The sequence below is a fragment of the Dasypus novemcinctus genome, chromosome 12 (genome assembly GCF_030445035.2).
Source record: "Dasypus novemcinctus isolate mDasNov1 chromosome 12, mDasNov1.1.hap2, whole genome shotgun sequence".
Lineage (NCBI taxonomy): Eukaryota > Metazoa > Chordata > Mammalia > Cingulata > Dasypodidae > Dasypus > Dasypus novemcinctus.
This window is the reverse complement of record NC_080684.1, coordinates 97842981-97869607: the sequence shown is the minus strand read 5'-3', so window position 1 is coordinate 97869607 and position 26627 is coordinate 97842981. Positions and strand designations below refer to the sequence as shown.

General features: G+C 58.7%; 1 protein-coding gene and 1 long non-coding RNA gene across 2 annotated transcripts in view; one reads left to right on the top strand and one right to left on the bottom strand.

Moving 5' to 3' along the window:
- Nucleotides 1-26627, bottom strand: part of TRIOBP (TRIO and F-actin binding protein) — a 49640-nt gene that overhangs the window by 14933 nt on the left and 8080 nt on the right. The window contains exons 7-16 of the mRNA XM_058309131.1: nucleotides 21619-24220; nucleotides 17889-18003; nucleotides 16811-17250; nucleotides 16153-16768; nucleotides 14943-15020; nucleotides 12755-12892; nucleotides 4130-4186; nucleotides 1314-1382; nucleotides 1079-1168; nucleotides 589-695 (exon numbers count right to left, since the gene is read on the bottom strand). Coding sequence (XP_058165114.1) covers nucleotides 589-695; nucleotides 1079-1168; nucleotides 1314-1382; nucleotides 4130-4186; nucleotides 12755-12892; nucleotides 14943-15020; nucleotides 16153-16768; nucleotides 16811-17250; nucleotides 17889-18003; nucleotides 21619-24220 — 4312 coding nt within the window. The remainder of the gene's footprint in view (nucleotides 1-588; nucleotides 696-1078; nucleotides 1169-1313; nucleotides 1383-4129; nucleotides 4187-12754; nucleotides 12893-14942; nucleotides 15021-16152; nucleotides 16769-16810; nucleotides 17251-17888; nucleotides 18004-21618; nucleotides 24221-26627) is intronic.
- Nucleotides 9266-12602, top strand: LOC139440180 (uncharacterized). The gene is made up of 3 exons (XR_011650317.1): nucleotides 9266-9329; nucleotides 10150-10237; nucleotides 11965-12602. It is a non-coding gene; the product is annotated as an uncharacterized lncRNA (long non-coding RNA).

Below are 26627 nucleotides of genomic sequence, written 5' to 3'. Positions count from 1 at the left end.
AGTCAGGAGAGCCGCTGCCCTAGGGTCAAACTGCCAGGGTATGGCCAGGCGGAGCCCTTGTGCCCAGCCCCCTGCAATCCCAGGCTCTGCTCCTGCAGCCCGGCAGCCCCAAGCCCAGCCCCCAGTCTGGGGTTTGCACTGTGAGGCGGCTCAGCCCCCAGGTAACTAGGCTCCTGCCCCTCTATGCAAAACAGCCTCTGGAGGGAGTGAGCTCCCCGCCCCCGGTGGGGTGTGCAGAGGCAACAGGCTTAGACATAGCTCCCATGGCCCAGGGACGGGCAATCAGCCAGTTAGTGGGCACCTTTGGCTCACTGGCATCTTCCTCCAGGGGCTGAGGCCCCTTCCCACTCTTTGGGATCGGGGGTGGAGAGTGAAAAGGGATGGAAGCTCACACCTTGTATCCTTATGTCCAGAAATACACTGCTGGACAGGTGACTGCCAAGCATGCCCATCGCCCTCTACCGGCTCTTTCGACAGTACAATTGAGACCAGGAAGGCACAGCCACACCCTGGGTGCAGGTAAGTGCTCGGGGGGTAGGAGTAAGGGGTAAGTGCCTCCCCCGCCACCCAGCTCAGCCCAGCACGTACTTGGTAACATCTGGAGCTGATGGCCGCACAGTCTTCCTCAGAGCCTCGATCCAGTTCCGCCGGATGCCTGATGTCATGGCCGACAAGGTGTGGACGGTGTCCTTGGTCTGCAAGACCAGCCAGGGGGGAGCTGATGCGTGGCTAGCCCAATCGCGTCCTCCCCGCTGGGCACCCCGGGGAGGGCCGCCTCCCCTCCCAGGAGGACAACTAGGGGTGGTCAGCGTGGAGGCAAGCAGAGGGTGCTAAACTTCCCCTCTACACCCAGAGGGCAGGGCTAGCCAGGGAGGAGCCCCAATGTCTCCCCAACCTTCTAAGCCCTAGGCCGATGATACCCAACGTCTCCCCACAAGTGCTAAGTTTTGGCTCAGAGCTTCCAACTGGCTGAGGACGGGGTGTCTGGGTGAGTGTATGACAGGCACGGCTACCAGCCCCACCTCCACAGGGGGGCAGGCCCATGCTCCCCACCCCCGCCCAGTGCCCGCAACCTCACATGGATCTGGAAGCCATAGTTGCGCTGCACCGCATACTCCGTGACGTCCGTGCAGGAGCGCAGGTCGATCTCGCCGTCCAGCTCATCTGCCTGGAGGAGGAAGGGCCACAATGGTAGGCGTGCGGGAACCCTAGGCAGCCCACTCTCTGCTGACCCCACCTGGGCCCCCCAAGCCCCTGCCAGGGGTCCATCAGCTCTGGATGGGGAGAGGGAGCCCCCCACTGTGCTGTCTCACCTCCTCAGCGGTAGAGTCCCTGTAATACTTGAGGCTCGAGTCCGTCAGCACAAACCAGTGTTTCTTCCACTATGGAGAGACGGTGGTGAGCAAGGGCGCAGGGAGGCTGAGGGGAGGGTGGAAGGGACTAGGAAGAGTGTGCGTGCAGGTGTGAGATTCTGCAGGTGGTGGGGGCTGGGGCCCCAGGCCAGCCCCTCTGCTCACAGTAGGGGCTGCAGCATCCCCCATCCCGCTGAGGGGTGGGGAGCAGGCAGCTCAGTGTGAAAAACCCAGACTTGACGGCCGGCCCTCTGTCTCCTCACTCCCGACAGGCCACCTCTCTGGGCCTCAGAACCAGCATCTGTGGCACGAGTGGGCATCTCCTCGGGAGACCCCTCCTCCCTTTCCCTCCTGGGAGCCGTTCTCTGACCTGTTGAGCCTCCCATTCTCCCGAGCCTTTCCACAGTGACCCGAGGCTCTGACAAGCAAATCCCCTGCAGTACAGCCCTGGGAGGGTGTGACCTGTGTAAGGGCACTCGTCCAGCAAGCCAGGGGCAAGTGGGCCCAGAACTGTGCAAGTCTTTTCCAATATGTCCCCATGCATCGCTTCAGTGGCCAAGGACAGAAGTCTCCCAGCGAGTTGGCCTGGAAGGAGACGGGCGTGGCTGGCCCCGTCTCATGACTGGGGAACCAGACCGGTTACGTGTGCGTTCAGCTTGTCAGAACGCATGATCTGCTCTTTTTGGCCTGACACCTCTCTGTGCGCATATCACACTTCCATCAAGTGTAAACGCGCACACACGAAAAGTCTTCAGAGGGCCACGGGCTCCCATCCCAGGCCAGGGCAGCTGGGGGGCACTCCTGGGACACGCCGCGGTGCATGAAAGGCATGAGGGGAATTAAAGCTAAGGGGCCGAGCTTCTCTGGGCTGATTTCAGAGGACCCCTCAAAGGGCCCCTCTGCTCCAGGGCAGGTTGGCAGGAGGACACTCCGGAGAGGGGTGGAGCAGAGAGCAACCCACGCTAAACACGGTGAGCTCCACCCCCCTCTCGGCCTGCCAGTCTAGGTCCACCCCGGGCAGATGCTGCACAGGTCACCCAGTCTCCAGCCCTTAGGCCTCCTGGGGCCCACATCACCAAGCCTACCCACAGTTAGCTGTTGTGAGAAGATGGAAAGTTTCAAGGATGTGCAAATGTGACATTTTCTACTTCTCTCCACACTGCCTTCCCTAAGAACCAGGATTTTGGCATCTGAGAGACTAGGCTTCTTTTTATCTTTTGCTAGCTGTGTGCCTCTGAACGAGTGCCTCGACCCCTCTGAGCCTCAGTCTCCTGACCTGGAAAGTGGGGCTAAGAAGTCCCCATGCCATCCTGTGAGGTTAGCAGTCTCTAACCCTCCCTTGCATGTCTCCCGGGGCACAAGGCTACTGGGGATTGTTCTAGGAGGCCAGCCCTAGTGCTGCTCTCACTGAGCAGCCTGAGTGGACCTCTGAGAAGCAGACAGGGGACCCGGACCCAGTCTCCTTGGCCCTTCCAGGCCTGGCCTATGACTGCCTGAGACAGGAGCTGGAGGTGCTCCAGAGCAACTCAGGAGTCCCAAGTTCTAGACCTGGGTCAGCCCAGGTGCTGCTAGGCTTGGGACAGATCAACAAGCCGCCAGGGGCCTGTCCCCTGTCGGTGAACAAGGGGTTGGGCTGGTGGAACTCCCAGGGCCCTTCCAGATTGGACATTCCAAAACTCGGCGAAAGAGGATGAGTAGCAACCAGTTCTGGGTGGGGCCCAGACTCCCTCTGCCCTCCGGGGACCCTGGGTGGGGAGGCTGGGAGGAGGTCACTGGTGGGGCGCCAGGCCTTCTGTGAGCCTGGCGGGCAGCCAGCAGGGGACGGGCGGGCAGGCGGCAGGGACGGGAGGCTGTGGGCTGGAGGGAAGAAAGCACGTGGGCAGGAAGCACAATGAGGTTCCCTTTGGCTCCAAGCCCTCCCCGGCATGCGGGCTGCACGCAGACCCAGAGCCGTGGGCACACGCTGGGCAGGGGTGGGAGACACCTCCCCCCCTGGCTGGGTGGCAGGAAGCCAGCTCCAGCTCCCAGGCTCCAGCCTGGCAGCTGACGGGGCAGAGCTGGCGAAATGGCCACTGTCCTTCAAGTTCAAGGAAGGCCGGGTCATTAACTGAGCCCCTAAAATGCACCAGGGGCCCTGCCTAGCCCTTCATAAGCTTTGTCTTTTGTGACAGGCTCATCCGCCCAGGAAAGAATCGCCCTTTCCCACTATGCCCATTTCACAGACACAACGGCGGCAGCCCAGAGGGGGCTTCAGACTAACAGGGAAAAGGAGGGCAAGCTGGGGAGGCCTTGGCCGCAGGAGGCTGAGGCTGCCAGACGGCAAGTCCACCTCCCTGCCTGTTTCAGCCAGGAGAGAAGCAATCTTCAGCAGAGGTCAGATCAGGGAGGGGCTGCAGCCTGGGAGGGGGAGCCTGGGTCCTCCCAGCCCTGCTTGGGGGCCTCAGCTTCCTCCACTTTAAACTCGGGAGGGGGTCAGACCCGATCACCTCCTTGAGCCCTTCTGTCCTGGAACCTTGATTCCCAACCCATCAGGAGGAGGGAGGGCCAAGGGGCTCTTGGTGTAACGAGCAGATGGGACCCAGTGGGGAGTGGGGCAGGAGGCCTCCAGCCAGGAAGCAGAGGGAGGGGCAGCCTCTGGCCCTCCTGCCCCCACAGCCCAGGCTCTCATCCCCAGGGGAAAAGTAATTCCCTGTCCAGACCCTGGAGTCCTGGGCTGCCCTTTCAGGGCCCTGCGGCAGCAGAAGCCAACTCCTGCCCTCCCGCCTCTGCCCTCCTACCTCTCCAGGCTCGTCCAGGATTGACATCCATCCCTTCTTGAAGTTGAGGAGATCGGGCTGCAGGGAGATGAGGCAGATGTGTCAGGCCTGGGGAGACCTGTCCCCCAAAGCCTGCGAGACTGAGGTCCTGGAAAGCCAGCAGAGAGGCCAGCGGAGAGGGGTTCAGGTAACCCCCGAATCCAGGTAGGACCCCCAGCCACTGAGGCAGCCTCTGCGCCTTCCCCAGCACCCAGCATTCTCCAAGAGGGTGGGCCGGTGGCTGGCACATACGCAATGGGTGTCCAAGCTCCCTCCCACCAGCCTACGTCCTTACCCAGGAAGGGGAGGGGGCCAGGAGAAGCACCTGTCCCCGGGGAGCTCAGAGAACAGCCTGACGAGCAGGGCTGAGCAAGCTGTCCGAGAGCCAGGCAGCCCGCCAAGGAAGTGCCCTAATCGTCCTGCCGCCCCCACACTGGCCCTCCTGTCTTGCCCTGCCCTCCCCACCTGGAGCCCCTCAACAGTGGAGCCAGGCTCAGGTTGGGGTGTCAGAGCCCTTCTGGTGCCCCCCCAGGATCTCTTTGTGGGGCCACAGTGATGGCACCTTGTTCCTGGCAAAGCCCTACCTTCGAGGTGCTGCCCAGGGGTACACAGCCCGAGGTCTGGGGACTCCCAGCTGCAGCAGGTGCCACGGGTACCCATGAGCTCAACACCCCTCCCCAGGAGAGAGGTGGGCAGGGCTCCTCAGTGAGGGAGCTGCTCATTCTGGCCTCTCTCTGACCATGCCCATCTGGGTGAGTGCCAGGCACCAGACCCCTCAGCCTGCTGGGGAAACCTTTCTCGTCCAGGTCCGGGTTGCTCTGCAGAGTCTCACCTAGTGCCCATGGGTAAGGAGAGGGCAGGGCGGGCCAGGCTGGCGGGCAGGGAGGAGGTGGCCACCTGTTGCCATGGCTTTGAGCCCACCTATCAGCACCGCATCGCAGCCTCACCAGGCCAAGGTGTCTGGTTGCGTGGAGGGAGCCGAGGCACAGCTTGGTGAGGTGGGCGGCAGCTGGAAACCAGAGCCACCTGACCTGGCCGCCTCCCCCAGCCTGCCCTCCTCCCGGGAAGCCCCACTCTCCTCCTTGGGTGGAGGAAGTGGCCTGAGAGGGCTCGGACTAGCAGCCTGGGCATCCAGAGCCATCCACAGCCATGGGAGGACGAGGGCCTCTGGACCTCAGCCCACCCCTGCAGCCTATGTCCCAGCCACTCCACTCCCTGCATACCTGTCTCAGGGAGGGCACAGGGGCTCTGCTCAGAGCTAGGGAACGCTGGGGCAGGGTCTGCCCTGCCTGCTCTCTTCCCACCCCCACCTATGAAGAAAGCTGCCCTAGGGGTCCCAAACTAAGACTGCAGGATGGCAGCAGCCACACTCAGGGCCACCGCCCAACTCCAGAGCCTGCTCACTGGGTCACCTGGTCCCCTCCCTGGCCATGGCAGGCCTCAGAAAAAAACTGGCTAAATAGACATCCACCCTTCTCTACCTCTCTGGTCTAAATTCCTGCCCTTTCCCAGCAGCCCCCAGGCCCCAGGAACCAGGCTTCCTGGGATGGGCCCATGGAACTGGCATCACCAGGCTGACCCAGGAGAGCTTCTGGCAAGTCTAAGCAGATAGCCCAGACAACGGACTGGGCCAGGGCTGGGAGAAAGGCTGAGGAAGGGACCCCCCGCCACCACGGTGGGTGGGGACCCCAACAGTAGCCTTCCTATGGCGTCACCTCCCCGAGTCCCAGGTGCCTAATGTGGCAAATGAAGGGGGGCCCAGCTCTGCGAAAGGGCTGAATGGGCTGCACGTGGAGAAGCCCCTCATCCGCATGACAGCCACAGGATGGCCCCACAGTCTTGGGGAAAGGGGGTACCAAGAAGCGCTTTGAAACCCACCAGCAGGAGAGAGCCTGCCGTCCCGGCACCACCACCGCGAGGTCTGCTACCTAAACCTCCTGCGCCGCCGCTCTCGCTCCGCAGGCCCGGGCACCCTCCTGCTCCTCCACCTGCAGGAAGCTCCCTGTCTCTCCTTTTTCCTTCCAGGAGCACACAGCCCGCCCTCCTCCCCTGGGCCAGGGTCACAGGTCAGCACCACCTCCCACTGGACCACAGCCACAGCTTCCTCTGCTCCCACTCTGGCCTGGGGACCTTCCTCGAAAAGGCCAGGTGTCCCAAGCCTGCCGAACACCTCCAGAGCTTCCAAGCGATGTCCAGCTGCCTCAGGACAGAACAGAAGCCGCCCACCCTTCCAGCTTGGCCTCCCCTTGCTTAGGGCCCCAAGTTTATATCACAACCTCCTCTGAGCCCCCGACACATCAAGACTCTGGGTCCTTCACACACGCCTGTGCCCTCTGCCTGAACTACTAGGCTCTCTCCTCCTCGTTGGCCAGGCAAACTCCTACACATGCCTAAGACCCAGCTTAACTGCCACCTCTAAGGACATACCACACACCACATGGCCAGCTGTGCCCCACCTCCACCCCCTGGAGAGGCCGCTACTGTATCCCTGATTTTGTTGAGGCCATTTACTTATCCCTCACAGGCTAGACTGGAAGCAACTCACCGCCAGGGATAAGCTGTTCACATCCCACCCTAGCCCCAGGACCCAGCCCAGAGAAGGGGCTCAGGGACTGGACTTGTAAGCACCAGGCACTGTTCTAGGCCAGGAACTCAGCAGTGAACAAGAGACATGGCCCCTGCCCTGGTGGAACTTAGAAGGGGAGACAGACAGTAAACAAGTGAACAAGTATATAATTTAAGGCAGTGTCTGGGCTAAGAAGCTTCAGGGCAAAAGTGTACCAAGGCAAAGGGTCAAGGGAATAGAAAATGACCCTGACCCCCCAAGCCTAGCCCCAGAATCACCAGCTCCCCAAGACTTCTAACCATCTCCCCAAACACAACCCTTTTACCACAGGCTCCATACAGGATGGGGCCAAGTAGTTTGAGGCCTGGGGAGAGGAAGAGGGTATGAGGAAGGTACAGAAAGGACACTTACTTGGAGCAGGCCAGGCAGGCCTGAATGGCCACCAGGATGAACCCAACAAAAATAGCTGATCATGAACCTCCCACCTGCTCCAAAACCTTCTTCGGCTCCCCACTGCCTTGGTCCAAGGTCCAAACTGCTTTTCCCAGCCTTTGAGACCCTCCTTCCCAGGCCCCTTCCCCACGCCCTTGCCATTTCCCCAATATGATCACTGGCTTCTGTCCACTGTTCCCTCCCCCCATGCTCTGCCTTTCTCCCCTCCCCACTTCCACCTGGCCAAGACCTACAGGTGCAGTGGGACATGGCCCTCAGGAAGCACTCCTCCCTCGAGCAGGGATGTGTGGCCCCTCCTCTGAGCACCCTATACACCCACTTCTAGGAGCTAAACCCCTGCTCAGCATGTGCTGCCCCAGGAAATACAACTGTGTACATTTCTTATCTCTCCCGGGAGAGACAACTGGGACAGGCCCGGATACAAATTCAGGCCCAGCCAGGAACTAGCTGCAAGACCTGGGGCATAAGACTTCACCTCGCTGTGCCTCAAGCTCCTCTACTGTGAGATGCAGCTGGATGCCACCGACTTGAAAGGATCAAATCTGGTCAAGTGAAATGACCAGTTCAGGGCCTGGCCGGCACCCAGTGATCAAGGCAACCACCCTCCCAGCAACCCCGGCCTCGAGGGCCACTGGGCACCCCAGGGCACTGGAGTCAGCTCCTCTCCCATGTCTGCCTTACAGGGACGGGGAGGCTGCTGACAACAGGAAAGGCCGGCAGGGAGGTGGCAGGATGTACAGAGGCCGAGGAAGTTCAGGCAGCAGCCGGGTCATCACACTCACAAGGGCAGGGGCCCCACAGCACACTCGCCAGTCTCCTCACCTGAGGAAGGGGCACACCCCTCGCTCCTCTCCTGCCACCAGGCTGTCAGGGCCTCCCTAGGACACTGGCCTGCAACCAAAAATGCCCCGCCCCTTCCTTCGAGAACATCATGGTCAGGGCCCCACGGACTTGGAAAGGGGTTACACCTTCCCCCCACTCAAGCCTCAGTTTATCCAACTGTGAAATGGGAAAATGAGTTGGCTGGGCTGTAAGGCAATAGGATGACTGAGGAACAGGTAATGATGGGGCTTGGGTAAGGCCGACTGCAAAAGAAAGACTGCAAAAGAAAGACAAATCGCTCCACTTCTTCCCTTATGCCTTCGCCCTCCTCCCCCCTCCCGGGCCGGCTTGCCCCACCCAAGGCCCCAAGGCCCCAGCGCCTCTGCGAAGTGGCCAAGTGGCAAGTCCGGAGAACGCGGTATCCGCCCCTTCAGAAGGCCCAGGATGGGCGACAGGACAGAGTGGGGCGGGGTGGCCTCTCTCAGCCACCCACCCACCCCCGGGCCAGCGCCCACACGGGTGGGCAGCCTTCCCAGGCCCGGCTCAGGGCGACCCGTGGGGGCGGGAAGCGCCTCCACCCACCCCTGGGCGGCCTCCACCGCAGACCCCCACACCGAGGCAGCCCCATCTGCGCTCCTCCCCGGCCCGGAGCACCTCAGGCAGCCCGGGGAGATCCGGCCCTCGCCAAGGGGGCTGCAGGGGAAGCGGAGAAGGATCACCCCGAATCCGTCCGTGACTGGCCCTCACAAAACTGAGCAGGGGGCTGTCCGGGGCCGGGGGGAGCCCTCTCCTCGGGGTCGCCTGGGCTCCTGGCGCCCGGGAAGGCGAGGCGGGTCTCGGCGGCCCGTGCCTCCGGGGTCGCCCCGGGGCGGTGAGGAGGGCGCCGCCCGGGGGAGCGCTGGGCTGTGCGCGCCGGCCGCCCCCGAGGGCACTCACCGTCATGGCGGCGCCCGGCGGCGGGGCGGGAGGCACAGGGCTGCAAGGCCTCTCGGGCCGGGCTCAGCGGCGCGGGCAGCCCGCCGCCGCCGCTGCTCCTCCGGCCCTTCCCTTCCCCGGCGCTGCCTCGGCCCCTTCCATCCGCCCATAAAACTTTTTTTTTTTTTTTCAAACTTCCTGGGAGGACCCGGGCCGGCCAATGGGCGGCGGGGAAGCCGGGACAAACAGCGGCGGGGCCGGCGGCCGGGCCAATGGGAGCGCGGGCCGGGCCGGGGGCGGGGCCGGCCGCGACGGGACGGGCGCGCGGGGGCGGGCCGGCGGGCGGATGGGGGCGGGGCCGCGAGGGCGGCGGCGGCCGGAGACGGCCCGCGGGCGCGCGGGGAGGAAGGAAGGGCCCGGTGGCAGGTGACTCCGTCCTGGGCCCGCGCGGGGGTGGGGACGAGGCGGGGACGCGGCGGGGGCGGCCGGGCGCGGCCCCCTCGGCGTCCCCGGAGCCGGTGTCCAGCCGCGCCCGGGTTAGATGGGGACGCCCCGGGTGCTAACAACTCGGCGTGTCCCCTTCGCTGAGAGTGATCGAATTTCATCCTTACGACCGCCCTGAGAGGGAGGTGTCCCGGTCCTCATTTTACTAACGAGAAAACGCAAGCCCAGAGAGGTGAACCTACTGGCCCGAAGTCACACAGTCAGCAGTGAGTTCCCCCTGAACCGTAGGGCCTTCCCCGACGGCCGGTTTGTCTCGCGCTTCAGAGCCTCCTTTTGGGCTCTTGGGTGTGGGCTCCCACCCGCACCTGCACAGAGCAGTTAGCAGTGTGTGAGAGGCCTCCTGGGGCACTGGAGCCCATCCGAGTCCCGCACAGAGGACATTTGTTGCCAAATGCACTAGCAGGCTGAGTGACAATGATTCAACTTCTATCTCTCCTACTGTGCTGCCTTAAGCCAGGTACCTAAGCTCTCTGGGCCTTAATTCCCCCCTCTGTAAAAGAGGGTAAATGTTACCATCTCGTTGAGACTGCTCTAAGGATAAAATGTTAATAAAAATGACGCACCTAGGACAACCTCTCTTTGTCCTTAGTTACCTATCCTTGGGGGAGGGAGAAAGCAGGGGAGCTTGGAATAATTGCCATTTCAAGTATTTTGCCATCTCGGTTTGGGGGGTTCAAGAATTATTGCTATCATAATTTATCCCCATTTATCATATGATATCATAATATTATCCCCATTTCAGAGATATAGAAAGAGGGGCCCAGGTTGAAGTTCTTTCCCTGCGTTTCCCACTGGGTGTCTCTCCTCCAACATAAGGAACAAACCCAAGGGTGAGTCCATCTTCCTCAGAAGCTGGCCTTGCCAAGTTTTCCCTCCCTCTCCTTGCACCTCACTCAGGCTTTGGGTCCTTGGGAAAGTGAGTGAGCCACGGACGACCTCGCCCACCACCCCTGCCCCTGGCCCGGTGGCCTGGGTGCCTGGGAGCACCAACCTCCTCTCGGGTTTCCTGCCTACGGGACTCCCCACTAGCACCCTCAGCCGAGCGGCCAGAGCAGCGGCCTCTCCCAGGTCCTCGGCAGGCCCCCGGTGCTGAGAGGCGGGCTCTACATTCTAGCTGCAGGCAGACTGCCTGTCCTCCATCACTGCGCACGCACTTTCCACACGCTGGGGATGCACAGGCTGCTGGAAATTCCCAGAAAAAGCCAGGCCTCCTTGTATCTCCCCAGCTGCACATGTTGTTCTCTGCTGCGCCTGGAACACATCCCCTCCTGTCCTTCAACACACACTCTGCCTCTCTCTCTCTTTCTCTCTCTACTCCTCCTTTCTTCCTCTTGCCCCTCCCCTCCCTCCAGATGTTTGTTTTCCTGGAAAACTCCCCCTCACACTTCTGGTCTCAGGCCAAATGAAGTTGAGGTACCCGCAGCAGACTTAGAAGTTTCTTGCCCAGTGCTCCTGCATTTGACTCCTTGCCCAGTGCTCTCTTCATCTGTACGTTCCCCACTAAAGTGAGGACCACACCGGGTTCTAACCAGTTACCTGCCGATGTCCTGCCTGAAGTGTGAGCTTCTTATCGGCGGGGATGAAGAGTTTTTGTCTGTATCTCAAAAGCCCAGGGCCTCAGTGCGCAGTGGGTCCTCAATAAACATTGGTCAAATGAATGCATACGCAAATGAAGGGATGATACCCTTATCACTACTCACGCTGGCAGGACAGAGGAGCCACAGCCTCAGGGATCCAGGAGTGAGTTATTAAACTGGGAAATACCAGGGACGCCAACTTTGAGGTTTATCCAGTCTCAATCCACCAGTTTTATGGAGGAGAACTGGGTGAGGCTCAGAGAGTGGAGGCAGTGGTTCAAGGCCACACAGCAAGTTGGTGGCAGAGGCAGAACTCAGAGAAGGCCCCCCAGCTCTTGGCCGCGGGCTCACTTCACTACTTCAGCCTGAGAGATGCTGAAGCTGCTCTAAGTGACTGGGGCACCCCACCCGCAGCTCCGTCCTCACTTTCCTCATTCCCAGATGTGAGAAGCTGCAGCCAAACTCAGGGAGCCTCAGTTGCCATATCTGCCGAATGGGGGAAACCCATGCAGGTTCTTGGGGCTGCCTGAGGGCTCGATGAGGGCACGGGGGTGCGGGTGGGGGGAGGATTTGTGACCTCCTCCTCTGGGGCCAGCCAGAACAGGGTTGGAATCGCAGCTCTGCCCCTCACCCCCTGTGTGTCCTGGAACAAGTGACTTTTCCTCCTTGGGCTTCAGTTCCTCGTCTGTAAAGGGCAACAGGAGTGGTACCTGGTGATGAGGATTAAAGGCGGCTGGGGACCCCACACCCTGAGCACAGAGCTGGGCACATGGTAGGTGCTCAGTAAACGCTGATTGTCCCAGCGTCCTTTGCTCCACCCCTCTTCCCCCTCCCCCCGCCCTGGGACTTACCTGCCCCGCCCCCTCCTACCAGAACCTAGAGTGTTGGTGACCTTTAGTTAGTCTGATAAGGCAGTTCCCGACCCAGGCTTGCAGGTACCACTCTGCCCACTTGACCACATTTGCCTGATCAACCTCCAGGTCTGCACCCCAAAGAGCAAGAAAGGAAGCTCTGAGGCAGATGGGGAAGTTACTGCTCGGAGGGACTCCTGGCACCACTCGGGGCTGGTTCCTCCACACCCTGGCTGTGTGACCTCAGGCAAGTCAGCTCACCTCCCTGAACTCTGTCCCTTGGTCTGTAAAATGGGTGTATTGTCCCTGGGGCAGGAGACAGAGCCACAGTGTGTAGAGACTCAGCCTGTCACTGAGAGAAGACACCCCACGAGGCAGCCTGAGGGCCCTGGAGATGACCCCGACCTCCTCTCGCATTGGGAAGGGGCGGGAGGCGGCGAGTCACAGCTGCCTGCCCTCGCGGAAACCCCGGCCCAGAGGCCTGAGGTTTGCAGTCCTCTCTGGGCAGGGAACGGCTTACGTAAGGCCAGATGTTTGTGAAACTGGCCCAGGCCCAGGTCCGAGACACACTTTGCAAGCCCAGAGCCCCTCGGCAGTCCTCTCCCCCTCCCCCACCCATCTGGCTTCCCTTGGCTCCGGGTCTGGGAGAAGGAAGTCGCTGGCTGGGAGCTTTCAGCTGTGTGGATTATTCGATCCCCCCTCACCCCGAAAGCCGAAAACAGTCCCCCAGCCCAGCCCTGCGGGGGGAAAAGGCACTCACGCACTTGCAGGAGCTCGGGTCCCCTCCTTTCCCGCGGGGTCCCCAAATCCCTCCGTCTCAGCCCCCTGGGCTCCCCTCTCTGACTGAGGCCAACCTCCTCCCTCCCCTCCCCTCCTCACCCCACCCTCGCCCCTCCCAGCCCCGCTGCAGCCCGCCTACCCTTCGCCACCTGAGGACCCCCAGGGACAGCAGGAACGGATTGAACAGCGTGGGCTGGTCCCCGGGCATCCGCCATGAGGTCACCAGTCGGCCCTTGAGCGGGCTCCCGGCCTTGCCCTCTGCTGGCCTCTTGTCTGCCTGTCAAACAGGGTTCAGCGTTGGCCCCCAAGGCCCTTCAGAGGGATAGGGGGTCCCTGGCCACAGCCTCCCCTGCCCAACCTGCCATGCCCACCACAAAGTCCCCATCTTTCTCCTCTTCCAGATGCAGAGAAAAGAGCTTGTTTACTCGTTCTGACTGCATCGGGCCGATTGGGGGGTTCCCAGGGCGCAGCACCCTTGGGGGCGTGCACTCGCACCACTCTAAAGCTCAGACGCAAAGAGGAGGGCAGTGTAGGCCACAGATGTTGTGTCCAGTCCACATGCAGTTTTCACATTATCTTGCATTAGGTTCCAATGTTAAAGAATCAAGAGAGTCAACACATAATGCCCATTTCCAGTTTCTCCTGAAATATCTAAAGAGGGGGTAACTCTGGGCTCATGTTTCCCATGGCAGCAACACTGGGAGCCAAAGGGTCACACAGGTGCCCCCAGGTCCAGGTCCCCACCTGCCCACTCCTCTCACCTGTGTTATCTGTCTGCCCTTGAGGACACTAGGTTTACATCCTGCTCAAGTGAAAGGAATGAGTCACAGACTCTTGAGCCACCCCTGGCAGAACCCCCAAAGCGCAACCCTGCCTTCCCCGGAATCATCCTCTTTGGGGAAGCTGAGGCGAAGCAGTGGGATTTGCCTAAAGTCACATGGTGGGTTCCTGGCAGAGCTGGGACAGAGCCCAGGTGTCCCCACTCTCTGGACCCTAGAGAGTCTTCGGAGGTGAACTTGAAGCTTGGAAGCACAGGTCTGGGAGGGCTTTGGAGGAGGGGACACCCCCACCCTGCCACCACCTTCCCCGTCACAGCCCTCATCGCACAGCAGGTAACTGTGCCCTGGACTGTGAGCTGCACGCAGCATCCGGCTCCCCTCTGACCCGCCACCAGGCCAGGAGGCGGCCGCCAAGTGATGTGAAGGAAGAAGGAGGCACTGGTCAGTTTTGTGGGCTGCCTGGGGGGGCTGGATTAAGAGTGATTTGGGGGTTGCTGAGACGGGCCTGTTTTTGTGGAGACCAGAGGGGGTCCCCTGTGCGGCTACTTCCTCTTTGTTCACCAAACCCCGGCTGCAGGAAGTGTGAGGAAATAACCCAGAAAGAGGAAGAGCCTAGTCGCGGGAGCCCCTGAGCAGGCTGGGAGCGCGAGCGAGCAGAGTCCAGCCCTTCCCCTTTTTGTAGATGGGAAGCCTGGCCGGCCAGCGAGCTGGCAGGGAAGAGGGTGGGCTAGGAAGCAGCGTGGCGTGGTGTGGGGGCGCCCTGGGCCCTGGAGTCCAGCCACCGACTGGCTGTGTGACCTGGGACACCACCCCTGCCCTCTCTTTCCTCATCTGCACAGTGAGGGGCTGGGCAGTCTCCCCTGCTCGGATTGGAGGCAGGGCTAGACTTGGGGGCTCCAGGTTGCCAGATGAACTCTCTTTCCCTTGTGACACCTGGTGGCACCAGGAACAACAGCAGGACAAGGAAAACACAGCCCAAATGGCTGGTCTGGGTCTGCCCCACCTCCCGCCGCCCCAGGGCCCTCGGCTCTGACCTCACCTCTCTGGAGGCGGAGGGTGATGAGAACAGTGTTGGGCTGGCGGGCTGGGGTGGGGCAGCCCCAGTGCACTCGGGCTGCAGCCAGGCCTGGGAGCAGCCCAGCGGTCCCACCCCCTGCACACATCTCCCCCGGCCCCAGGACCAGAGACCCAGGTCCTGCTGACTGAGGCCTCCGCCCTCTTGGATGCTTCTCTGGTTCTGGCTCCCAGAGACCCTACCCTTTCCCCTGGCCTGGCCCAGCCCTCCAGAACCAGAAGGTTCTTGCCCTCAGAGACCAAACAGGCCACACCACCATTTGGCAGCCAAGATTCGAGGCTCAAGGAAGGGCAGTGACTCTCTCAGGGTAGCTCTGACCAGGTAGCTTCTGACCCCAGGCTCGTCCAGCCACACAGGTCCCCAAGCTAGAAAGTGGCTCTGCTGACGGTTCTTCTCAACGAGCTCAACACACCTTCAACCTGATTTCCCCTGCCCTCCCCGCCTCCACGTGCCCATGCCCCTGACCCAACTACCGAGTCTGCCTGCTCCTGGCCGGTCACTGAGTCTTGACCTTTGCTCTGTTGTGACTTCTCAGGCTCCTCCGGCTGGAACTGGAGATTAAAAAGGAACACAACTGAGCCCAGGTAATTCCCCGAAGCCCATCGTCTGTCAGCCTGTCATCCATCCACTCAACACCCATCCATCTAACCCCCATCTAGCATCCGGCCTCAGTAGATCCTTGTATCCACCCAACATCCTGTATTCACCCACATACCCATCCACTCATGGATCATGCATCTACCCATTCTTCCAACATTCGTTCACCATCCATCGACCCAACATCCATCTGTCCATAGTCCATCCAGCAGCTGCCCTGTTTCACAAGGGGAGACTGAGGTCAAGAGCGGCCGCTGTCCAGAACCACGTGCTGCCTTCCCGGGAGCTGAGGCCGGTGCAGGGCTCTGGTCTGCACGTTCCTCTCCACCCTGCCTCTTCCGAGAACCGCTCCAGCCTTCAAGGCAGCACCAGGGTACCACTGACTCTGTGCACCTGCGCCTGGGGGCTCTTCAGCCCCCGGAGACAGGGAGGACTCGGGAAGCCCCGACCACGCGCAGTCCCTGGGCTTACTTTGCTCACGCGCCCTCACCCAAGCAGCCCGCCTCTGCAGCCAGCTCGGCCCAACGAGCACTTAGGAAGCCCCTTCTCCAGGAGAAGTTGTGGGGGACAGAGAGTAGTTGGAGAGAACCTCCTGGGCCTGAGAGTTTGGAATTCAGCAGGGAGAAATGGACATGACATTGGCTGCGGTCAGGGGCAGGGTAAAAAACGAGGCCCCAGAGACATCATCAGGTGCTGTGAGGCCAGGAAGGGAGAAGGCCCTGGCCAGAGCGTCATGCTTGAGGCCTCACGGTGATCTGCATTGAGCAGACCTGGGTTCCTCTGCTTCAGCCCTTACTAGCTGTGTGGTCTTGGGCAGGTGGCATAATCTCTCTGTGTCTCAGTTTCCTTCTTGGTAAATAAAGATTGCCTTTCATCAGGTTGCTATGGAGATTAAATGGGGAAAATACACATAAGACATTCAGATCAGGGCTTGGCACTTAGTAAACACTCAAAAAGTGTTGGTCATTCTCACTGCTGTCCGGTTTGGTGGTCCGGAAGGGCCTTGGCGGGTGTACAGGTGCTCAGCAGCTTATGTGGAAGGGGAGGCCTTTCTAAGGAGACGTGTCTGGGGTGGGGCTGACTCACCTCCCCTTCTGGCAACCTGGGGCCCTCCGCAGGGCTCCTGCTGCCCAGTTGGCCCGTCTCCTCCAGAACAGCCATCGTCGAGGTCTCTGGTCCACTGGTCACTTTGGTCTTTGGCCACTGGGTGGAGGTGTCGGCAGGGCTGGGCGGCTGGGCTTGGCTCTGGGGCCACTGCCCTGGGCTGTGTCCATTGACTAGGGTGGCCTCGGCCAAGCCTTCAGGCTGGTTGTGTCCCTCCTGCTCCAGGGCACCCTTTGTGCCTGGGGTGCCCTGTTCTGGCCCTGAAGCACCCCAGTGTCCGGCTGGGTCTTTGCAGGGCAGCCGGGCCTGCAGGAGCTCCAGGAGGCCTTCCCAGTCCAGCCTGGGGAGGCAGGACGAGAGGAGCGGCTCCTCCGTGCGGGCCCAGGCCCCCTGGCCAGGCGCCTGGAGAAGGGCCACCAGGCCCCTCCAGTCAAGCTCAGTCTGCCTTTCCGAGGTGCGCAGGGTTGAGCACGTCCCCTCCGCCCCCCAGCCCGAGTTGGCTGTGTCAGGCTGACGGGACTGCGAGGACTCTGCGGGGCCTCCCCAGGGGCTCTCTGGGGGGGTGCTAGGCCGGTGGGGACTGGACAGCTCCTGCAGGCTTCCCCAGGCCCTCTGCGCCGGCCCCTGCAGGGGTTCCCGCAGCCTGTTCCTGGGGAGCTCCTCCCAGGCCTCTGAGCCCCGCCACCCGCTCTCCTCAGACGCCCCGGGAGGGCCCCTCCGTGTTCCCTCAGGAGCCCTGGCGGCCTCTCGGCTGGGTTCCCCGCGGCCTCGCCAGCCCCTGGGCCCCGGGGCCCCGTGCTGGCTGCTCCAGTCCCTCTCCAGGTGTCTGTGAGGGCCCTGGGACCCTGAGGGCTCCTCCGGGCTCAGCCACCCCCCAGGAGGTTGCCTTGGGCCCGGCCGCCCAGGAAGTCTCTCCATGCGCAGCTCCCTCTCAGGGGTCCTGGCGGATGTGCTGAGGGAGGGCGAGGACCCCTGGAGCCGCCGGTGCCCCTTAGGGTGCCTCTCGGGGCTCCTGGGGTGAGGCGGCTCTGCTGGACTCCGCCGGGCTGGTTCTGCCTGCTTCGGAGGGGGCTTGGCCGCCTGAGGATGAGGCGAAGCGGGGGTGAGGCTTTGGGACCTCAGCCAGGCGGCCCCTGTCTGGGGGGGGCTGAGCCACTCCCGGAGAGAGGCAAGGCTGCATCCGCCAGCCTGGACCAGTCTCTGGGTTCCCCTCTCTGAGGAGGGCAGTCAATTCTTCCCTCAGTCCCAGAAAGAAATCTCCAAAGAGTTGCTCACTTTCTCCCTCACCCTTCCCCGCAAAGATATTGATCACCTCCTGGGCTATTGGGTGCCTGAATTGCCCCCCTAACACCCTATCCTATGGGCTGGGCCTTGCCCTCTAGGATTTCTTTAAAACTACAAATCCCCGCCCTGGGAAAGAGAGCCCTTAGAGCTGGACTGATGCATCAGAGTTCCCTGATAACTTCTCAAATGAGCAGCTACCTAATGGAGGAAGGGGCCGGTGCGGAGGGGCTGTTTTCAAAGGGCTAATCGGGGGTCCTTGGCAATTCTGCCAAGAGCATTTGGCCGCAGGGGAGGGGGAGGAGCTGGCACCCCTGGCTGGGGCTGGGAACCTTTCACAAAGGAGCTCCCTTCCCAGGACCCCTGTCTGGTGCCTGGGGGAGGCGAGGAGCAGTGACGAGCCCTGTGGGGGTGCAGGGCAGGCTGGCAGTGCTCACCTCCCTGCTGAGGGCAGGGCTGGACTGTCTTCGGAGAAGTTGGCTCTGCCCTTGGCCGGGCCTCAGCGACCGCCCCTCGTCCCGGGCCTGCAAAGCCCCTGGTGCCTCGGACTTCCTAAGAGCAAACGCAGCCGCCCCTCTGAGGGCCCCTGGCACCCCTCCCACGCCCGGCACCCCAGCTTCTCGGTTCCCACCTCCGCCGGGAAATGTGGGAGATCCAGGGACCCACCGCCAGCTGGTTGGAGGGATGAGCCTCTTGGGACCTCAGTTTCCCCTTCTGAAAAATGGGGATGGCTGACACCACTCCACCCGACCTGGCTCAAGGGGCTGTTGTAAAGATGAGAAGGGGGTGTGCAAAGGGAGGGGGTCAGATCTTGGCCATGGCTTCCTGTTGCTTACACCACCTCACCCGCAGCCCACCCTCCATCTCCAGACAAAGGTCAATCTTGTTCTTGTGGGAATTAAGATTTATTGAGCGCCTACTGTGTACCAGGCACTATGTACACATAATCATAAGAGCAAACGTTTATTGAGCACTTGCTACAGTCCAGGTGCCAAGCACTTTGCACAAGTGAGGTGGGGATGGGAGATACAGAAGAGTACTTGTTCCTATATCCCCTTCTTCTGCCCTTCTCCTGGCCATCGGGTAAGTTTTGGACTTCTCAGGCTTGCCTTCCCCTCCCTTGGTGCTAACTAACGAAATTCCAGCCCTTAGCCTTGAAAACTCCAGGCCATCCTAAGTGTGGGGAAAGAGCTCTTAGCAAGTCCAGAAGGGAGAAATGTCCTCTCTTTCCCCACAGCCTCAGAAAAGGCAACATGAACTGTCCGTGCAGATGTCATTTTTAAGACACCAGACTTCAGGTGTTGTCACTACTTCGGCGGAGGTAACCTCTAAATAATCTGGAACAATTCTCTAGTTGGGGTGAGTTGTCTTGCTTCCTAGTGGTGGCCTGGTCATGAATATTTCATGTTACATTTCTGTCTGCTGAAATGGGCACAGCCCTCCCTTCGCACATGCAAGGGGATGACAACAAAAGCGCAGCCACTCACTGGATGGGATGTTTATCTCCACCTGACTTCATCTCAAGTGACAAATCGAGCCGGTGGCTGAACTGAACTGAGAGGAAAAGGCTGAAAGAGATGACCCGTCTACGCCAAGCCGGCAGGAGCCGGCAAAAAGGCAGGCAGGAAGAGCCTCTCTGCAGTCCTGGGGGGGACGAGGCTGGAACGAGGCTGGAACTCGACAGAGCCTCTGCAGAGTAAGAACGTGACAGGGGTGGAGTTTGTTGTCATCATGTGGGCTTTGCCAATGCCATGAGAATCAGATCCAGAAAGTTCCTTCACTGGAGCTTTTAGCTTTGGGAGGAAACCCAAATTCCCGACCCTGGGATAAGTGTCTCAAAGTCTGAGGGCTGCCTGCTCAGGTACAGTTTTTTTTCTTTTCGTCAGTACTGGGGATTGAACCCAGGGCCTTGTACACACAAAGCGGGTACTCAACCACTGAGCTACACCCGCTCCCCAAGCTTCAATATTTAATCTGACTTGAGACCTTGCTTTGTGAGAGCTGAGGCCTGCAGATGTGCGTCCCTCCCCAAAGTGAAGTAAACTCCAGGAAGCATGGCATCAAACGTGAATGGGTGGCCCCTGTTCCTCCCTCACGGGGAGGAGAGCTGTGGAATATACCTGTGTCAGGCAGCCAGGCAAACCTGGGGCCTCTTTCCAATGGCTGATGCGTCCTCCGGAGACCTTCCCACTTGCCTTCTAATTTAATCACCCCTTCTGGGAGGCTTTCTCCCATGTGGAACTGGGAGCAGAAAATGAAGGACTTGAGGATTCAGAGACCTCAAGGGAGAGCCAGCCTTTCAGAAGCTGAAGGTCCTAGGGCTGGTGTGGCCAGAAAGAGCAAGGAAGACAAAGGAAAGGGGTTTCCTTTGGAAGTTGAGATGGGCTCCAGAGGACTTCGAGAGGATGTAGTAAAGGACAAAGGCATCAAGTCTAGCCACGTCGGTGGAGACACTGTTTTGAATTCAAGAGACTACAAAGTGCTTCTAGGACTCTAAGATGAAATCCCAAAGGCATCTGGGGGGGGGGGGGTGGGTACTAAGATATTAAACCAAAACTCCTAATACTTTAATGCAATAGCCCTTTAAAATTCTCCAGGCTCCACTAGACAAAGCTTGGACACAGTAGGTGCTCAATAAGTATATGTTAAATGAATAAATGGAAAGAAAAAAGCACAGCTCTCCAGCCACCCAACCATAAATCCTAATCTGTCACTTACAGATGCTTAAAAATTAATCTCTTTCTTTTAATTTTTATTCTTTCTGTGTTTCTTAAAAAAATCTTTAGAGAATGAATGGTTTTCTACTTGGAAAAAAATACTGTACAAGGGGGAAATGTTTAATTACTCAAAAGGGTTATAAAACTTTGGTAAAAAGATAAATAAACCAATTCAAAGAGAGTTAAATAAAATGTATACTAATAGCTAAGTAAAAGCAATTCCATGATTAATAAAAGTGTAAACATATTCCTGATTCCTATTCTAAATGCATTATCTCGCTCTAAAAAAAAAAAAAAAAAGGGAATTTAACTTGGTTGAAAGATGTTAGTGTCCCTGCTGCATTATCAGAAAAAGTCAAAGGTATGGCAATTGATATAATAGTAACCATAAAAAAAGTCAAAGAAGTTATTATACTAGTGCTAGAGACCACACCTGATATCAAATGGGTTTAGCTTACTGGAAAAGGAAATTTGAAGAAGAGATAAGGTGTCATATAGATTCAAATGTAAGAGAAAATGTCACCTAAGGGGCAATGAAAAGGGAAATTCTAGTTGCAAAATAGTACCTGTCCCTTAAAGGTGGTGGAAATGTACTAAAATTAGATTGTAGATAGCTGTACACCTCAGTAAATACACTAAAATTCACCGAATTGTACTCTTAAAGTTTGAGACTTCCAGACTCGCTTTTTTTCCCCCTCTCTTGACCCTAACTCACGGGATTCCAGCCCCCATCCTAGAAAACTCCAGGGCTGGAACTGCTGGGGAAGGTATCTCAGCCAGAGCAGGAGAAAATGCTTCCCCTCCAGGGCTGTTGTAAACTGCCCTTTCCAGTAGCCGCAGCGACCCAGGAGGCTTGCCAGACACCAGCCTTCACGCTTCCAGGGAGAGTAAAGGCCGTTTGATCTCTAAGAAGTCTATAATGCTGTGAGTTCTCCTATTTAAAATCTGTGGCTCTGGCAATATATTTTAAAATGAGATCTGTTTTCTGAAAGGCACAGGACCCGTGAGTATGCACCTGCCTCTTCTCCCACATGCAGAGAGGAAGAAACCAAAATGCAGCTGTGAACTGTGGGTCATATAAAGGGTTTGTGAGTTTAACTTGCTTAAAATAAGATATTAACGTTCCCCCACCTCCATTTTACCGATGAGGAAACTGAGGCTCAGGTAGGGCAAATCCTTTTACCTGGTCTTCACTCTTGAGCGTTCTTAAGACTAGGCACAGTATCACTTAATCCTCAGAAAGCCACAACAGAACAAACACACACCTCCAAAACCCAAATATGCAGAAACAGGTGGAGGGCTGCTCAAGGTCCCACAGCTGAGAAACTCGCAGGGCGGGGCCTTGAACCCTTTCCACCTGGCTACCTAAGCCTGTGGCGCTTCCACCTACCCCGCTGCTGCCAGGGCGCCACCTCCCCAGCCTACCTGGCCGACCCCACCCGGGGCTCACCTGCGCTCTTGCCCGAAGAGGCGCTCCACCTCTGCGCGGCCAGGGCTGCGGGTGCGGCCTCCGCTGCTGCGCTGCGCCTGGGGCCCCGGCTCCCTCTGCGCCAGCCTCCTGGGCGGGGGCAGGTCAGCCAGCACGGTGTACTCCTCCCTCTCCAGGTTGTGCCTGGTCTCCCCGGGGGGCACCGAGCCCCGTGAACCCCCCGAACTGCCGGGCGGAGGAGAGGGTGCCAGAAGCGCTAGGTCACTGGGCGGGTGGCGGGGCGGGGACGAGGCTCGAGGGGCGTCCCGGTGCCCGATGCACACTTGGGGAGGCAGCACTGGGGAGCCATGCAGAGAGTCGGTGGAGGGGGCCAGACTCTCCATACTGGTCCCGGGGGGATCCTGGAAGAAGAGGGAGGGCTCCGGGGCCTGGCGTGGTGGGGATGAGAAGGAGGGGGCATCCCGGTGCCCGATGCACACAGGGGTGGGGATGTGGGGGGGCTCGTGCACAGAGTCTGTGGAGGGCACGAGGCTCTCGGTGCTGGCTCTGGGAAGGTCCTGGAACAAGAGGGAGGGCTCCGGGGCCTGGCGCGGCGGGGAGGAGGCCCGGGGGGCATCGCGGTACCCGATGCACACAGGTGGGGGGAGCTGAGGAGGCTCATGCTGAGGGGCCTGGGCCTCAGCATCCGAGGTGTCTGGGAGGAAGGGGAAGGGGTCAAACTGGGAGTGGCGGGGGGGTGAGGAAGCGCGGGGGGCATCCCGGTGTCCAATGCACACGGCAGGTGGTATATAGGGGGGCTCATGGTGGGGCGATTCACTCTCAGATGCTCGGGGTTCTGGGAAGAAGGGAAAAGGGTCGTGCTGCAAATATCGAGGCGGCGAAGAGGCTCGTGGGGCATCCCGGTGCCCAATGCACACAGCACACGGAGGCTGAGGAGGTTCGGAGGAGGTCTGCAGTGCACCCCAAGTAGTGGAGTGCAGAGAGGAGGGCGTGCGGGAGGCACCGTGGTGGCCGGGGTTATGGGAGAAGGTGGTGACCCGGGATGGTGAGTTGTGCTGGGTGGGGCCAGAGGGCTGGGGAGGGTCACGCTGGGCTGGTCTGGTGGGAGATGAGGTCTGAGGCCTGTCACCTTGGGTTGGCCGGAGGGCAATGGATGCCCAGGGAACCTCACTTTGCTTGGAGCGAGATGGGGAAGAGGTTCGGGGTCCATCACTCTGAGTCGGCCAGAGGGGAAAGGAGGCCCAGGGGATGTCTTTGTTAGTACGGTGGGGAGAGGAATTCCTGGGATTGCTCTGTTGAGTGGAGCGATGGGGAGGTGATGATCCAGGATTGTCTTTTTGGGTGCAGCACTGAGGGGAGGAGCTTCCAGGGGGGTCCCGCTGCAAGGGAGAGGAGTGTGGGTTCTCCCGTTGGGAACAAGATGTTCTGAGGTTATCCCGTTGTGCACAAGAGGGTTTAGGGTTGTCTTGTTGGGTAGAAGAGGTTCTGGGCGTGCTCGGTTGGGCACAGAATGTTCTGGGGTTGTCCCATTGGGTGGCTCGGTTGGGAGAGGAGGCTCTGGGATTGTCACGTTGAGCACAGGATGTTCTGGGGTTGTCTGGTTGGATGGCTCGTTTGGGAGAGGAGGTTCTGGGATTGTCCTTTTGGATGCAGGATGTTCTGGGGTTGTCCCATTGGGTGGCTCGGTTGGGAGAGGAGGCTCTGAGATTGTCATGTTGAGCACAGGATGTTCTGGGGTTGTCCCGTTGGGTGGCTCGGTTGGCAGAAGAGGCTCTGGGATTGTCCTTTTGGATGCATGATGTTCTGGGGTTGTCCCATTGGGTGGCTCGGTTGGCAGAAGAGGCTCTGGGATTGTCCTTTTGGATGCATGATGTTCTGGGGTTGTCCCATTGGGTGGCTCGGTTGGCAGAGGAGGCCCTGGGATTGTCCTTTTGGACACAGGACGTCCTGGGGTTGTCCCATTGGGTGGCTCGGTTAGGAGAGGAGGCCCTGGGATTGTCCTTTTGGACACAGGACATCCTGGGGTTGTCCCGTTGGGTGGCTCGGTTGGGAGAGGAGGCTCTGGGGTTGTCCTTTTGGACACAGGGCGTTCTGGGGTTGTCCCGTTGGGTGGCTTGGTTGGGAGAGGAGGCTCTGGGGTTGTCCCGTTGGGTGGCTCGGTTGGGAGAGGAGGCTCTGGGGTTGTCCCGTTGGTTAAGGGGTGTTCTGGGGTTTCCCCGTTGAGGAGTATGAGATGGAGAAGAAGTTCGGGGCTTGTCTTGCTGGGTATTTCTGGGGGGAGAGGAAACTCGAGGACCATTCCGTTGAGTGGTTCTTGAGGGAGAGGAAGCTCTTGGAGTATCCCATTGTGTGGAAGAGGTTCTGGAGTTGTCCTGTCGGGTGGTTCGAGGGGGAGAGGAGGCTCGGGGGTTGTCCCTTTGTGTCGAAGCTGCCTGAGCAACGTCCCGTTGGGCAGAGCGAAGGGGAGAGGGAGCCTGGGGGGTGGCACTTTGAGGTCCACTCTGTGGTGCTGTGGAGGCAGCCTGGGCTGGCACTGGTCGGTGTCGCCCCAAGGAGAAGTACCCGCTTTCTCCCCGGAGCTTTGCCCAGTGCTGCCCAGGGCTCTGGTGCCCAGGGCTGGCATCTGGAAAGAAAGGAGGGAAGTTCAAGGTAAGGGGAGAGTCCGGCAGCTCTCACGCCCTGCCTCTCTTTGCCTGTGGGACCCCAGACAGGCAGAGGTGGCCCACAGCAGTTACCAGTTCTACTTCTGAGAAATTCCCCCGATTTCGTTTAATGAGCCTCTTTCTAGAAAGTTCCAGTTCCTTGTACCCAGAGGCTCCAACATCAGACAGATGCTCCTCCTCGGGCTGCTGCAGGGATCAGAAGGGTTCAGGCAGGGAAGAGCCGTTTGTGAACCATGTAAGACCTCACCACCCAAAACCGTCCATGCACCTGCAGCATCAACCTCACCTGGGAGTCTGCTAAGAATGCAGAATCTCAGGTCCCACTCAGGACTCACTGCATCAGAATTTGCATTTTAACAAGATCCCACGGGATCTGCAGGCACATTACAGTTTAAGAAGCTGCTGCTCTAAGGGGTTCATGTAATTGCCCTAAACAGTGACCCCTTCCACAACTGCCATCCTCCTGATGGGGCTGCCATGACATTGATGTCACCCTCCACCCCACTCATCTCTCGGTCACCAAGCAGGTGTTGGTGACCAGTTGAGTTGTCCCTGGGCTGGTGCTTCTGGAGAGAAGTAAAGGGTATCATGTCTTCATCTTGAAGGAACTGTGACTGCCCAAACTAAAGGAGATGCTTGAGATTCCCTCTCCTCTAATATTGGAAGATAGGGGAAAAAATGGGTATAGACTACAAGGTTCACATCAATGATAAATTGCTTGAACTTGCTAACTGCACTTAAAGTGGTTATGTAAGTGAATATCCTTGTTCTTAGGAAATGTACATGGAGGTATTAAGTGTTCAAGGAGTGTGGTGTATACAATCTACTCTCAAATGTTTAGAAGATAGACAGACAGATAGATAGATGATAGAATGATAATGGCAAATGTTGCAAAATGTTAAAAGTTGGTGGATCTGGGTGGGGTTATGTTAGAGTTCTTCTCTGTGTGGATTTTGTATTATTTTTGTAGCTGTCCCGTAACTTTTTCAAAATTACAAATTAAAAAAAAAAAAGAAAAAAGAAAAGGTTCCTTTTCCTTTCCCTTTTCCTGTCCCCCCAACCACTCTGAGCTGGTATCACTGAGGTCTGGAATTCCAGAGTCTTCCTCCAGAACCAGAACCAGAACCCAGCACAGAGCCACACTCAAAATCTGTGTTGTTGCCTAATGGACTGTCATTTGCCTGCCCCACAGTCACTCTAAAATGCATTCCGAGTCTGCCTCTCCTCTCCACCCCCAGCAGCTCCCCACTAAGCCACCCTCATTGCTCGCCTGGGTGGTGGCAATTGCCCCCGACACGCGCACTCTGGGCCCGATGTTCCATGCAGGGTCTTCTTTGTCCAAAGGCAAATCCCCCTGGCAAAAAGCCCTTCAGGGGAAGGCAAGGAAAGACCGAAAAACTGTCCCTTGTTAGAGGAGACTAAGGAGACATGATGACCAAATGCAGTGTGGGACCCTGGGACAGAAAAAGGACAGAAGCAGAAAAACTGGTGGAATCCGAATAAAGCCTGTGGTTTCATTAATAATTTTGTACCAGTGTTCATTTCTTAATTTTGATAATTCTACTATGGCTATATAAGATGGGAACATTAGGACAATCTGGGTAAGGAGTATTTTGGAACTTTCTGGACTGTCTTTGCAACTCTTTTTTAAATAAAAAATTCTTTCAAAATAAAAAGGTAAAAAAAAAAAAAAAAGAGGGGACAACTTCAGGGATTCCCAATTGCACTTAGGATAAATTCCGAGGATTTCACATGACCGGCATGATTCTGCGGGGTCTGGTCTCTGCCCCCCACCCCACCCTGAGCCTCCCACCATGCTCCAGTCCCTGCTTCCCCTTCTGATCCTCAAACATGCCACACGTACTTTCCTACCACAGGCCCTTTGCGCGGCTGTTCCCGGGGCCTAACGCACTCTTCCCTCCTTCTCATCCTCTGGGTTTCTGCTTAAGTGTCACCTGCTCAGAGAAGCTTCCCTGGTCAGTCCAAAAGGAGCATCCCCCTCTGTGCATTTCCTTCATCTAATCACTTCAACATCTAGCTTGTTTATTTGCTTAGTCACACTCTCCTTGATAAGCTCAATTTGGGGAGGGCCTTGCCTTCTCATTTTCCACTGTACCCCCTGGATTTGAAATAATGCACAGCACACAGTGCATGCTTCATAAATGTTGTGCTGCCACCCCCAGCTCTGAGCTGTGCCTCATCCTGGAATCTTCTGGAACCGCCCTCTGAGCATGAGTGCTGGCTGAGAGAGCATTGGCCACTGTTCCCGGGAACTCGCAGCGGGGTCAGCGCCCCCAGCCCCAGTTTCTTCCCTTTACCTGCCTATCTTTGAGGCTGGCCCTCCCAGGAAGCGACCTCACCTACTGC